General features: G+C 41.0%; 2 protein-coding genes across 6 annotated transcripts in view; one reads left to right on the top strand and one right to left on the bottom strand.

Annotated features, from left to right (window-relative positions):
- Nucleotides 1-15,377, top strand: part of LOC131683993 (trichoplein keratin filament-binding protein) — a 122,854-nt gene that overhangs the window by 13,484 nt on the left and 93,993 nt on the right. The gene's annotated exons all lie outside the window — the stretch shown is intronic.
- LOC131683992 (titin) overlaps nt 1-15,377 on the bottom strand; it is a 48,255-nt gene that overhangs the window by 13,341 nt on the left and 19,537 nt on the right. For all 4 annotated transcript variants that reach the window (XM_058966435.1, XM_058966438.1, XM_058966437.1 and 1 more), the window contains exons 3-5: nt 4,470-4,602; nt 3,604-3,693; nt 2,864-3,494 (exon numbers count right to left, since the gene is read on the bottom strand). In XM_058966435.1, coding sequence (XP_058822418.1) covers nt 2,864-3,494; nt 3,604-3,693; nt 4,470-4,602 — 854 coding nt within the window. The remainder of the gene's footprint in view (nt 1-2,863; nt 3,495-3,603; nt 3,694-4,469; nt 4,603-15,377) is intronic.

Genomic DNA, 15,377 nt, shown 5'->3' with positions numbered 1-15,377 from the left:
ATATGTAATATACGTAACCACAAACAAAATTTGTGTTTTTTGTTTGTTTACTTCGAAATTTCACCTGAAGAATCTTAAAAACTCGCTTTTGAATACGAAATCGCGCTGCATTTAAAATTCCGGAACATTCAGGCTGAAAACTAATAAGTATCGATTGATTTGCAGTTTTATTGAAAAAACATCTCACTCGATCCATACTTTATCATCAAAAGTGGCCAGATGGCATCATTGTGGGCGGTGGTCAGCTATTTTCGTCCGCGTCCCTTAATACCAATTTTTATAAAGTGATTAATCAGCAGTGCTATCTTTGAAAATGAACACCCTTGGTTATGTAACTAATATTTTCCGATCTTTTTTTAAATGCAAATAATTAAGCAATCTTCATTTCGTTATATTCTGAATTGCACATATTTTGTCGTATGTAATTTTAAATGTACTTTCATTTGATGGCATTGTAAGGGTATCCGCCGGTTGATGCCAATCGAGCTGACATTTCTTTAGACTGAGCAAACTAATTTATTTGTTTATTTAGTGTTTATTTGACCAACTAGGAAACGAATCCACTGGGTCTTTAATGCGTGTGGGAAATACGCATGGTCTTGTTTGAGTGAATGACTTTTGAATTATGCATGAGGGTGGAGAATTGACAATTCGCAAGATCAATTCAAATCCAATTACCAATGTGCGGCAATCATTTCAGCACGAGGAACAAATGTTTTATGGTCATATTTAATGCGTTACTTTTAGTCCATTAACTCATCAGTTAATTATACTGAGCTAAGAATAAGTACGTACTATTTGGAAACGGGGGTGTTTGATTCGTGCATGATGTTAATGTCGTTTAGGAAAGCTGCATTTATATTTTTTTCTGTTTCGCGTCTTCATTGTAATATCGGAACGTTTACTCGAACGAGCTGGAAAATTTCAAGTTACGGGATCTCAATATGCTTGTGATTATACCAATAAAAACCATTTATAAATTCTACCACGCTATTAGGAGGAAGAGATATGATATGACTGATTGCGCTATTTATATAGGAAATTCCATAGAACATGAACACTTTTGGCATTAATGTGCTACTACAAAATGAAGTAAAAACTAAAATAATTTTATTCGCATTAGACCAAGGGGAAAAATAACGTGGTAATATGACAGAGGGTTAGTTAGCATTGGGTAATCTTTGCGTGACATAGTTTATGAATGTTCCACCATATCACTTTTAAAGTCATTGTTTACGGTCCATTGTACATAGTCGACAACACTCCCGACAGCCGGCTGTCCGGAGTTCAAGTTGTTTTCGATGAAACAATCTCGATAAACGATTAGCTAGAGTTTAAACGCCTAGAAGATTTACGTATCCTACAGTCAATAAACTATTCAAACATGCACGAAAATATAGTCTCAGTCGCATCGCTTGCTTGAAGCGAATCTTGTCTAATAAGCCACCCATTACCCAATTCGTGGTACTTATGGGAATGTCACGGAGTCGGGGCCTTCCGTTAAGTAAGTTCCACATCAACACTTCCTTTCTCATCCCGAGTTACGGTAAAGATGGTCGTGGCCCGCAATGGTGGCTCTCAGGCGAAACTCTCGCTTGGACTGAATCAATTGTTATTCCCAAACAATGCTCCACAAGTAGTCTGGCTGGAAATGAGAGTCATCAGTCGAAGTATACCGTGCTTACGCAACGCAACGCAAAAGTGGTCAGGTGGCATCATTGTGCGTATAGTCGTAAGTTACACGATCTTCCCAAATTAAAAAGATAAAACATGATAAATGAAACCATCGCCAGCACCCCCTGGACTCCCCTTCTATAAAGCAGAAGTCAAAAATTAACCACAGCGCTAGAGAAATACTCCTTACTGTTTAGGTGATTTGCGTTCCAATGGAGTCTAAAATATAAGCAACCATCTGTATTTGCTTATGCTGAAGTAAATAAAAGAAAAACAAAGTTTTCGTTTTTCATTCACTCAGGTGCAAACATTACTTACAAGAATTATTAACGTTATTTTCGTTTTTCTCATCACGAAGCCTACCTACAAAAGTTTTTTCAAGCCGAAAAAAAAATTGGGCACTAGAGGGTTAAATAAGTGTTAGTGTTGCTTTCAGTGCAAATTTTTATATCACACTTATTACTTTATTATAATTTTTGCACTTGAAATTTAAAATTATGAGTTTTTCTGAATCCGAAACATATAAAACTACGAAGATTTGAATAATTGGTAACAGAATAACTTGATAAAAGGGGAGGGGGCATAGCGTAGTTGGTAAATTGATTGCCTTGTACGCAGCACACCTGGGTTCGATTCCCAACCCCGCACATAGGGTTAGAGATTTTTCCAAAAAGAGATTTCTCTAGCCCGAAAAGAGGTTAATGACGCTAAGGTTAAAACCTCTATAATCAAAAATTAATTTTTTTTGATAAAATATTGATACAAAAAAGATACCAAATCTGTGATTAAAAATCAGGTGTTTGCATTTAGCCAGTTCAGGCATGACACCGGTATTCCGTGTGTTCTGACAAGACGATTTTGGGGCTACATTCTTTGAACTAGATGGTTTGAAATAAATCTGGCTCTAACTTGTTCTTTCATTAAATTAGATCAGATTCAGACGAGAGGAACTCGAAACGCATCTCCACAACTAATCTAGTTGCAGGTTTTATGCCCTTCATGCGCAAATGTGGGTTTAAACAAATTTGTCCTTAGTGGCGATAAAAAAGTTTTACTTAAATTTTCTCCACTAAGGAGACATTTTGCATAGTGTTTCAATAAATCGTTTCTATGCTCCCATTGTTAAAAAAAAATATGGAGCACTTTTTAAACCCATTATCAGTAGAAAAAAATCAAAACTTGTTCTCACCTGCAGTTTCTTCTCCAATTCAGCAATTTTACGCTTCTGCTCCTCGGACTGCTTAAACGCGGTATCCAATTCCTTCGCCACCGTCTGATACTTCTCTTCCAGCTGTTTCGACTGCTGTTGGGCTTCGAGTGCTTCATTTTTCAACGACTGGATCAAACCGGCATCTGGTCCGCTAATGGTGCTCTTTTCCTCTCCACTCAACGGATTCCAACGTTCGCGGGAAAGTTCTGCCTCCAGATTCTGCACCCTCTGCAGGAGCCGTTTGTTCTCTCGCTCCAGGGCCTCATTGTTCCGCAGTTCCATCGCCAGAAGCTGCTTTGTGCTTTGCAGATCATCTCGAACCCTATCGATATCGTCCATTTCGTCAACTTCATCGTCGTCCACGGGTGGCGCTGCTAGGTTGGCACGTGATTCGGATTTTGCTAGCTGTTCCTCTAATGTCATCTGTCGGCGGAACTTTCGCAGCCCTTCCAGGTTAGGTTTGCTACGATCGTTACATTTGGTCGGTTTCAAAGATATGCCCGACTGGATCTCCTTGAGCAATACGTTGTGAGCAGTGGCTTTCTCAGTTTCGAAAATGAACTGATCCTTAACCTTGGTGATCGATTTCGAGTGAACGATCGGCTTCGATCTAGAACGGTAGAGTGAACACTGTTAGCATGGATTGGTGGGGTTAGTGTTAACGAACGATCAACGACACAACGACCATCAAGCAACATAGCTTCGGAGGGTTACAATACCTATCATTGCATTCAACGTGACGCAGCTTTGTACCCTGTTCTACCTCTTTCATCATGTCGGACCAGTCCGGTCGTTTGCGCGGCCGTTTCCTGCAATCGAAACAGGCATTGGGCTGATTAGTGGTTAGTTCAGACGAGCGGTGGTTTGGGTGGTCTCGGGCGACGTATATGTAGGGTGCTGTTTGAAATAATAGCAGCACGCGGTTTAATTTTTGTTGTATATTATAGTGGTACTTCATTAATATCTGTATCGATTTTGTTGGTCAATTTCGTCTAATTTAAGACTAAGAGAAACGAAAGCTTTGAAATTGAAAGACGGATACGTATTCTAGAGCGAATCAGTTATAAATTACGATCGGAAGAACTAGAACTATTGCGATGCCTAGTTATAGTTATTCCGTTCTAAGTTCATAAACAAATCAAAATAACTTCATAGTTTTCATTTCTCTTAATTTTTCCGAAAATCTAATAACAATCGTTGATATCGGTAAGAACAACATGCGTATTTTATTACACTCGGAAATATTCTAGCGCTGCTATTATTTCGAATGGTACTGTAGGACTGGGTATGTGTTCGGTTATATATTTATGAGACTAGATACAAGAAGGGACATGCAATACATAAATATTCAATTCTTTTTATTACTCCAAGATCATGTTTTCGAATTATTCCTCCTTAAATCGAAATTATTACAATTTAAAAATATTTTTGGTTTAGTGACAAAGCTGTCAACGTTTTTTTCTTTGTTTAGTTTTCAACGAATTACATTCAAACACAATTTTGTCATGCCTGTATCATATTCAAGTAACGACAGCTTCGTCTAATTCAATGTCTTTTGAGTAACAATCGCATGCTTCCAACTTACTTGAGTTTTTCGACCAATTCTTTGTGCTTGTTAGAGACAGGCCCTTTTTGGAAATCTGGTGGTGGTCCAAGTTTTGGCGGCGGAGGAGGAGGTGGTGGGATGTTTGATTTGGGCATCGGAGGCGGTGGTGGAACTGAAAAAAGAGGTAAAATTTTAGTCACTTGAAATATGCAAAGTTAAACTAGAACGCTAATTGGAATGTTAGGAAGCACAATGGTCAATGCGTGAACATGCTCTGAAAACCAATTTGATTGTGATGCAGGATTTCATTGCTCTTGGCACATACTACATTTTTTAAACTTCTATTGTGTTTTAATCTTTTTATTGTATTTTATTCTCGCTTTGCAATTATCCTTATTTATTAGTTTACTCACCTCAGTATCCAAAATTCTTGTTATTTTCAAATTCATTTCAATAAAATAATCTATGTAGATTGCTACAACCTAAAGTTAAATTCTAATTTATAGCACTGTGCTACAGTGATTTTGAACTTTCCCAGTGATCTAGTGTGTGTTGTAGATCTAGTCGAGTGAACTACAAAACAATGTTTGAAATTAAAAAGCAAACCCGATATGCTGCATTCCGCAGCGGAATTTGGCTAGTATTTCGATCCTCCTGGATTTAGAATTTAGAAATGTTGAATAACTACTACACGCAACAGACTTTTATCGCTATCCCTCATTGTTCAATAGGCTGATTTTTCCAAATTATCGCCATATGCACAATTAGATCCAAGAAAAGTTGAGAAATGGACTGGATAAATAGTAGTTTAATCGTATATCTCCATTTAATATGTCAACTAAGAAAATTGCCATTCATATTCTATTGAACATAATTGTAACTATTAAATTGATCATCCTAATTTAAATAAAATTATATTATAGCCTCTCGTATATGTATTAGATAGCTGTTACCTTTCCCAAGTTTCGCCTAAACAATATTTCAATATGTAATCCCCTAGTTTTAATAAAAAAAATATGGGTGGATAATGTCAGAGACATAACCGAAGTGGAGTAGAATACACTTTAGGCTGGTAATAAAAAATACTACTATTTCACTATCTTCTGAAAGGTTGTATTAAAACCAGTTATTTCATTATTTTTAATGGAAATACCGAAATTTCGGTACACGTATATTGAAATCTGAAATATACAAACATATTGGAACATATGTTTATGTTTATTACCTTCACCAACAAGCCCCTTGGCCCCAATGATGGTTGCTTAAACTAATTACATTTTAAAATTGACAACATTTTCGCTTTTATAGCATTCCGCGTCCGGTTGAAGTCGAAGGCCGTCGCCACACTGTTAAAAATTCGTTGGAGTCCGGTTACAGCGCTCTGGCAACCATAGTTGGTTCTCCTGAACGGAACTCGCAGAAGGGAGTTATTACGTAGAGCTCAAACGCGGGCTTGAAGATCCAGACGTCCGAGGATTGTAGGGCAATCCACTCTGGCAGAGAGTAAGTCCGAGACGAACAGGGCTCGAGAGCAGTCCCTCCGAATGCTGAGTGTATCGAGGTGTATAAGCTGGCAACGGTTTTCATAGCTCGGCAGCTGAAATCTGTTTCGCCATGGGAGATGACGAAGGGCGAAGCGTATGAACCTGCGTTGGACAGCCTCGATTCTGTCAATCCCGTTCTGGTAGTACGGATTCCAAACAGCTGAACAATATTCTAACGTTGAGCGGACCAACGCGCAGTAAAGCGATTTAAGACAATATACGTCCCTGAAGTTTTTCGCTATTCGGAAGATGAACCCAAGCTGTCGTGATGCCTTATCCACGATGTATGACGTATGTGGTTTGAATGTTAATGCCGAATCCATGATGACTCCGAGATCTTTGATGTGAGAGTGTCTTGGAATGCTCGAGCCGAAGAAATGGTAGTTAAACTGAGTCGGTTGGCGTTTCCACGTGAACGTAACGATTGAGCATTTGCTCGGGTTTAAAACCATTCTGTTTTGATCACACCACGTGCTAAAGCTGTCCAGATCCCTCTGAAGAAGCTCGGCATCGGTTTTATCCCGTATTTGTTGAAAAATTTTCATGTCGTCGGCGAAAGAAAGGCGGGGTCCTTGTAATGTGAAATTGACGTCATTAAAGTAGAGGAGGAATATTACTGGACCGAGATGGCTTCCTTGTGGTATGCCGGATGTAGCGAAGAATGGTGCAGATAGACAGTCCTTAATGCTGATTTGGAGTTGCCTTCCATCGAGGTAGGAACGAAACCAGCGCAGAAGTTGTCCATGAATGCCGAGTTTGTCCAGCTTCGCTATTACGATATCATGGTTGATTTTGTCGAAGGCCGCAGATAGATCCATATAAATAGCATCGGTTTGCAATCCGTCAGCGAATCCATCCATTACATATGTTGTGAACGAGAGCAGGTTTGTCGTTGTCGATTGTTTAGGCATGAAACCGTGTTGGTCATCTGCAATGTAGTGTTTGCAGTGAAAGAAAATAGGATCTAACACAACCAGCTCGAACAGTTTTGATACAGCACTTAAACACGAGATTCCCCGATAATTGTCAATGTTCGATTTGTTTCCTTTTTTATGAACTGGAAACATGTGCGCTGCTTTCCAGCAGGAAGGGAATGTACCAGTAGTGAGTGATAGCTCGAAGACTCGCCGAAGTGGTTCAAGAAGCCCGCTGATGCACTTTTTGACAAAAATCGAGGGAACACCATCTGGACCTGGGGAACAAGATGCTTTCAGTTTGGCATTTGCTGCAAGAATGGCAGCATTATCGACACAAATTCGGTTGATGGTTCGTCCTAGAGAAGGAGTTAAATTAGCGGCGGCAGCGACTTGTTGTGGTGGCAAGCGCTCGTTGGAAAAAACGCTTGAAAATTTGTCGGAGAACAGTTGGCAAATTTCCTTAGTGTCGGTGCCTAAAACTCCATTAAACGACATACAAGATGGCAAACCGGATTCCTTTCCCTGCTCGTTAACATACTTCCAGAACGACTTGGGCTTGGATTTCAGTTGACGCTCGACGTTTCGCTGGTGTCTAAAAAAGGCGCGTCTGCTTTGTTGTTTGTATTCGTGGTTGAGTTGAAAGTAGTGATTTCGTAATGCAAGTGTCTTATGCTTCGAGAATTTTTTAAATGCAGCTCGTTTGGCAGATTTTAAACGTCTTAGGACGGTTGATTGCCAGGGAGGGTGTTCATCGGTACTAATTGTTCGTTTTGGTACATGGCGGTCGATAAGGTAGTTAAGAATACTAGAAAACGTCATCGCTGCTTCGTTCGCGTCGTCATTGTTAATATTTTCGTCCCAGTTTATATCCAACAGCGTGCTAACGATGCTGTCGTAGTTAGCGTTTTTAAAATCGTAGACGATAGAGCTTGAGACGTCTTCAAAATTCACTCCTAAGTTACCAGCGAATACAAGATGTAGTGGGGGATGATGACGCACCTGCTTGACTAAAGGAGTCGGTGCAGTGCAGCAGTACGGAGCGCAGTCCCGGGCACTTACAAAGCAGAGGTCCAATGTACGTCAATTCTCGTTGGTGACATTATTAATTTGCCGAAGAGTTGCGCTGCTGTAGTTGTCCAAAATACAACTGGCATTGTTAATAAGCGCAGATTTTTCGATATCCAATCGTAGAAAACCATTACTTGCTTGGCACCACGTCAAGCCAGGTAAGTTGAAGTCGCCCAGTATAACGATATCATCAGACGGGGCGGCGATCGAGGCGATGAAAGAAACGGAGGAAAGATGTACATCGATCAGGCTGGAATCACGAATTCTGTCAGGTGGAAAATACACAACACACAGGAACAGATTGCGATCGGCAAGTTTCACTGATATCCACACTTGCTCGGAGCTCGCCCACCGGTCATCGTTGATCACTCGGGCTTTTATACCACGCCGAACGGCGATAAGCACACCACCGCCTGATGTCTTGTGGCTGTTGAGGGCATTACGGTCACAGCGGTAGACATCGAATGTTGAACCAAAGACCTGGCGAGACAGAGTACGGTTGTCGAGCTACGTCTCGGTTAAGGCGATAACGTCGTAACAGCAACCCGTGGTCGCGAGCAAATAGCTGTCCGTTGATGAATTTAGGCCACCAACATTCTGGTAGTAAACCTCGATGTTGTTGGAGGACGGATCAGGTACAGCAGAGAGCGAAGCCATGTTGCCGTGTAGGAAGATCCTTTCGTCAATCTCACGAACAGTATCGGAACGGTTCACGGTCGCCTGGTCGACTGTGGTGAGGGATTCGAGGCATCCCGAATCAACTGCGTCGCGCCCCAAAATACGACTATCGTCGTCGTCGAGAGAAATGGTTGGCATCTGATAACAAGATGTCGGAGCAAAAGGCAAAAAACTGGAAGCGAAGAATACATCAGCGCTTGAAGTGTTCGGAACAGATGTATACTTGCCATTTGCGGCAGGTTGGAAGACCCTTTCACCCATCCCACATACAGGACCGGGACGACTGATGATCGCTGGCTGCAAGTGCTCGACTGTGGCGGGGGGATCGAGGGCTTCCATAGTGCCAACTGCGGTGCGTCCCAGTATGCGTTGGAACCCGATGGCGGAATGCGGAGAGCAGGAACGGGGTGGTAGCAGCTTGCGGCGAGATTCGTACGATGAGCTAGAAGCATGAATCGGTTCAACCGTTGTATCGTTACAATTTTTATTATACTTGCCGAGAAAAGCGGCTTGGAAGACCCTTTCCCCACCCATACATACAGGACCGGGACGACTGATGAACGCTGGCGGCAAGGGCTCGACTGTAGCGGGGGGATCGAGGGCTTCCATAGTACCAACTGCGTTGCGTCCCAGTATGCGATCGGCATCGATACTCCTTCACAAGGGCGGTGTGGCTTGGTATAGTGGCATGGCCAATCGTTGCGGAGTCCTCTGCAGGACCATTGATGGGCCGGGTTGCATTAGAGAGGTACATGCTTCTTCTGGAGGCGGTGGAAAATCAGTCGGCGGACTCCAAATGTTCTGGGTACGGCTGTCTTCAAATTCCCTGAACAGTATGCCTTGCGGCCATGTGTCAGGATTAAGAGCTGCATCACGGTACTTTGGGTGAACTCCAACTTTGAAGGATATGAAGTTCAAAGTACTGACGTCTATGCCTTTTTTAGCAAGCGGAATAACCTTTATCTCCTCGTTACAATTTAGTCCTTCTTTAGACATTTTTTCGACAGTCTCTTTGCTAACGCTAGGATGAAAGCGCGGGAGGTGGAACCGTAAAAATGTTGCTATTATCGACTAGCTTTCGACTACCAACAAGAATATTGCTCGGATCAGGGCCATCCTCGCGACGACGTTTCTGAGGTGGTCGAGAGGTACCGGAGTTTGGCCGGACTGGAGTAGCTGTTGAAACCTTTCTAGCCAGGCGCGAAATTTGCTGGTTATTTTTGGATAACTCGGCCTTTAGCTCAGCACAGACGTCATCCGTTTTCCCAGCGATAGCAGCGATAACACATCCAAGTGAAGAAACGGTGTCGCGAAAGCGAGCAAACTTCATCAGCTTGACACATTCATTGCACATCCAAAATAAGTTTGGGTTTTCCGCAAGTTTTTTTTTTTAAAAACGGCTTGTTAAGTTGTTTCCCACATTGCATATGTACCACATTTTTGCAAAAACCCATGCATTCAATAAAGTCGTCATCCGATTTGACGGTTTTCGCGCAGTGATCACATGCACTTGCCATAATGCGTGCCGATCTGAGAATGCGAACAATGAAATATAGATGGCGCTGCGGTCAATGGAAAGTTTGGTGGTTAAGTCACAGAAGTTCACTCAATTACGTTCTTCGCTGATTTTTTCGCAACACAAAAGCAAACAGGAGACACTTTCACACTGCACAATAACAATGTTAAAAACAAAATACTGAGTCGATTAACACGACAAACAACGATAAAAACTTCACAAATCTCGTCAAAAAGTAAAAATAGTTGGAGCGATTTATGTAAACAACTAATCGGTAGGAATACACTGAACCAAAAAAAGGATGGATGGATTCTCATTTGGTAACCCTGAAAATGACATTTAACGATAGTAAAAAAAATCAATTGGTAACAGCAGAAAATTCGATATACGGAATAATTGATTTCAATAAAACCTTTCAGATAATAGATATTTACGTTAAAAAACTCGTGTCAAATTACTGCAGAAAATGTTGAAACAGGACCCTTATATTGAAACGTTAGAAGTATTCTACTTCAAAACCTATTATCCAGCTCGCCAGCCACGAACTTGATGGTCTACGCCCAAGTAACAATCAAACTGCTTGGAGGATCTATCATTGTTTTATCTTGGTTTTAAGGCGGATTCCTTGAAGCCGATGATTTTATCATGGTTGTATGCAGTTGTCATTTTATTTGTTCCGTAGTTACGCTATAAAACTTTGTTTTGACTTTCACGATAAAACTTTAGGGTATTAGTTTTAAGAATGGTTTTGAACTGGTTCTGCATACTTTTTAAAGCTGGAATAAAAGTAACATAAAACAAGTATTTTAGTCATAGAACAGTTTTATCGTAGTTTAATGTCAACGTTCAAGCTATTTAGTTTCTATAATAAAACCAGTTGAAAACAATTACTCCAACGAGGAGCTTGATATACACTAAGGAGTTATAAGAATTGTCACCAGATTTTCGTACTCTTTATTTACTTGATTGTACATTAGTAGCTATCAACCGCAAAAAACTACTTCAACAATACTGTTTTGAAATTACCCCTGGAAATCTCCCTAAATTTTTTTGGAGGCAATGCGCTAGATAAATCTGCACCGGTTTATATCATTTATAAAGTCTATTTCAGCATTTCTGAACAATCGGTGACATTAATATTCATTTATTTTTACTGGATTATTGTCAAGATGGTAAATAAAGAGTGGGCGCTTTGTTGTGGAACTGATGTGGTTGTCAAACAAAACACGGGAAGCTAATATCAGGAAATCTCGACAAACATTTCAAATGGTCCTAAGTGCAAATGAGAGCCTCTCTTTGTTTACTTTCTCTTTCGATTATTACGCCGTCAGCATAAAACTTTTCAATATTGTTTCAGGATATATCGAAAAACGCTGATTTCGATTAGCATATTCTGCTAAGAGTTAATGAACAAATGTATAAACGGACGAGTTATTAGCGGAAGAGAAAGTAAACAAAGAGCAACTGTAAATTTCATTTAGGACCATTTGACATGTTTGGCTAGAAATGGTTCGTTTTTCTGTGGGATAGTGTCACTGAGAAATAGTATGTACGTTTTACGATTTGGTGATTTGGTGTATATCTAATAGTTGATACAGTTGATACTAGGAATCCTTTTTTGGAATTGCAAAGTGCTGTTTCGCCGATTTCATCCGCAAGGAGCCAACCAAGTTAACAAGCTACTATTAGCACAATATTTCCCAAACGAAATCCCAGAAGAAGATACTCTGCGATTGGCTACGTCAAATTTATTGTGTTCTGACACAATCTAAAGTTACATAGCATTGACTGATTTTTGCTATAACTAACTAATAGTCAACTGATATTGTTTCAGGAGTGCATCGTATTATTTAGCATGCAATTTTAAATGGTTGTTTTTGTGCATTTGCCGCAAGTGCAAATGTTCTGGTAATGTACATATATCCATTGTATGATAACCATAACATTTCACATATATTATAATATTATCCTTTAGAAAAACAAAATAGGGTAAAGTGCTTATTTTCACCATACTAAGCAGGGTGCCTCACTAACTCATTAATTTCTCGGCCTACAATCATTGGAAAGCGTAAAAATTGGCATCAGCAGCTTTGCTTCGTTGTTAAAAACCAATATAAAAACACAAATGCACGGAAAACAGTGAAATTCTTGTGTTTGAGCGCATTGAAAACTCGAATCGAATGCCCCTATTGTTGCGCTACCATTTAACTCAATGCGTTGAACAAAGATGGCAGACACTGTTCTAACCAACGGCTTCAAATGGGTAGGGTGATAATACAAACACGGCGAAAATGGGCTCAGCACCCTATATGATTTGTTTTCCGTCTTGTTTTCTATTTCTCTGCTCAAATTTGACAACAACACCGTTGCATAGAAAAAAACATCCACCATTAATTTACCATCTTGGCCAAAGTGGCTGTCAAAATAGTAAAAACCAGCAAGCAGTGATTAATCCCAATATAGAACGGAGCCGACAGCATAGGTCATTAAATTGACTTTACCCTTGTCCGGACATGCCGCAGACTCAGGTGATTCGCATTTAATGCCAAAAGATCCTGACTCCTGCGCTGCAGAAGACAAAAAGCTAAGTAACCGGGAAACTATAAGCTTGTTCATTGACCCTACTCCACGCTTTTCTAAACTTTCTTACTTCAAATCCTTGCTCTCCCTTGAGTACTATGGCTCTTAATATTTGAAAAATACTTCACCTTCCAGTCCCTTGCTAATTATATGTCGTTACAATATAAAAAAGGAAAAAGATTGACTCACTATAAGTCGTTAATAAAAAAGGAAAAAAATGGGTTTATAGCACCTTGTAGGAGCTTGAGCTTGTGCGACCACCCCTGGCTGCTACTCTGTTATTGATCGGGACTAGCTGAAGTTGCACAGGGAATCAGTAGATAATTATGCTTGGGATTAGCGAAACATCTTTCAATGTGCAACTCGTGGTAATCCTAAAGTGTTTCTGATCAATACCGGCGCCGGCCAGGCCCGAACGTAGATCGCGATGGGTTTATAGCACCTTGTAGGAAGTACATAAAACCATTAGGTAGGCATGGAAGGTTTTAAATATCAGTTTTATTGAACGCTATAAAACTTAAATATAACCAAAATTGTTACTTGGGCGTGTCAACGATGAAACACTTGAAACAAAAAATATAATCTTTAATTAGCTTAATCAGCATTAGTTCAATGTTGTCTCCATGCTGATTTATTTTAAGATGCGAAGGTGGGTATATGAGGGGTACGAATAACCCACAATCAAATCACCCTCTGCTTATTTGGATATGCCTGGTATAGTAGTACTATAAAGATGATGGGGTTGAGAGCAAAGGGTATGAGGGATGATCTGAGGAGGGTTTAAAGCAAAGCATGTGAGACGAGAGAAATGAGTGGGGAACCCCTCTCCGTACACTCTTAGCCACGCCTCCGTTAAAATCCAGAATCCCTATCTCAGTCGAAAAATAGTGACCGGGATTAGGTTAAAGACTTTCAGAGTTATTGCATAACCTTTCTATATGTTAAAAAGCAAAACTGCGCCAAAATTTAAAAAAGGTAATTTTCGAAACAAAAAATTTCGAGGTTATATCAAATCTTGACGTTTCATGAATTTTAAAGAAATTTGGCATCGAAAATACAAATTTTATTTTTAAATTATCCTTCACTCTATGAACATTATTCAGTTCCTACTTCTAGGGACTCAGGAACTGTCGTAGGTGGCCAATGTGGTCAAAGCGACTTTGGTTTGTCATAATTGGTCTAGACTTGCAAATCCAAGTAATTTTGCACTCATTTTCAAAAAAAATGGCATCATTTTGATATCATAGTGCTGTGCCGCCATACTCTTCAATCAATAACTCCGGAACCGGAATTTCGATCGACACAAAACCTAATAGCAGCCGATGGGAAGGTTGTACCTATCTTTTGAGACTAAGTTTGTACAAATCGGTCCAGCCATCTCTGAGAAAAAGGAGTGGCAATTTTGACACTTACACACCAACACATATACATTTGGAAGCGCTGGCGAAGTTGGGTGTGCCGCTAGCACATTCCGTAAAGACGGTAGGGAATCCATCATCGACGTAACATTCTACAGCGCGTCGCTGATGGATCACATGAATTGGCGAGTTAGTGAGCAGTACACACATAGCGACCACCAAGCGATCCACTACACCATTGGTCGGCGGAATGCTGGTGACAATCGAGTCTCCAACGATGTATTCCTTATAAAGGGCAAAAGGGCTGCATGCGAGGAAAGATCCCGGACCGGATGGTATCCCCAACGTGGCACTAAAGACCGCGACCGGATATGTTAGGGATACTTCTACAGAAATGCCTGAATGATGGCATCAGGAGATCCAGCATCGTATTGGCCTATATGGCTGATCGGTAAACTTCTAAAACGGGTCATCCTCAACAGGCTAACGACCTACGCTAAAAGAGAACGGACTATTAAAGAGGTAGTTCGGGTTCAGGAAAGGGATGTCGATGGTGAGTTGAGATTGTCAGCTTTGCAGATGACTTTGTTCTGACGATAACCGGCGTGACCCTTGACGAGGTTGAGATGTTTATGGCAGAGACAATAGGCATCGTGGAAACCTGTTGCAGCTGGCTCACCACCGTAAAAAAACATCCAGCGTGTCGTGATCAGCGTTGAGGGACAATCCATCTCATCGCTATGTCGACTACGTATATAAGAACGCTGTGAGGACAACCGCCACATGACAGAGAAGCAAGACATCTCCTGGCGGGTATTTCATCCTCAATACTAACGTATGGCGCAACGGCCTGGGCCGCTGCGCTGAGCTCAAAGTGGAACCGGACGAAGTTGACAAGCACGTTTCTTCTAATTGCTGTTCGTGTCACGAGTGCGTACAGAACGATATCGTCGGATGCGGTATGCGTAATTGCCGGGATGATGCCTACCTGCATAAAATGATAAATGGCAGCAAGAAAAACGCGGAGAAAGGAAGGTGGACCCACCAAATCATCGCAAATATTTTGGCCTTGGGTGCATAGGAAGTATGGAGAGGTGAACTTCCATTTGACGCAGTTTTTGTCCGGTCACGGATGCTTCGGGAAGTACCTGCATCGGTTTGGACACGCTTCGTCACCCATTTGGCCAGAGTGCGTGAAAGTGTAAGAAAACACACGGTCTTTGGAGATGTTTGAAGGGGTATGCGTGATGTGACAGTTGATAATATCGTCAAGGAGATGTGCCACG

This window comes from Topomyia yanbarensis, chromosome 2 (genome assembly GCF_030247195.1).
Source record: "Topomyia yanbarensis strain Yona2022 chromosome 2, ASM3024719v1, whole genome shotgun sequence".
NCBI lineage: Eukaryota > Metazoa > Arthropoda > Insecta > Diptera > Culicidae > Topomyia > Topomyia yanbarensis.
The sequence above is the reverse complement of the archived record's forward strand: the minus strand, read 5'-3'. Positions and strand labels throughout refer to the sequence as shown.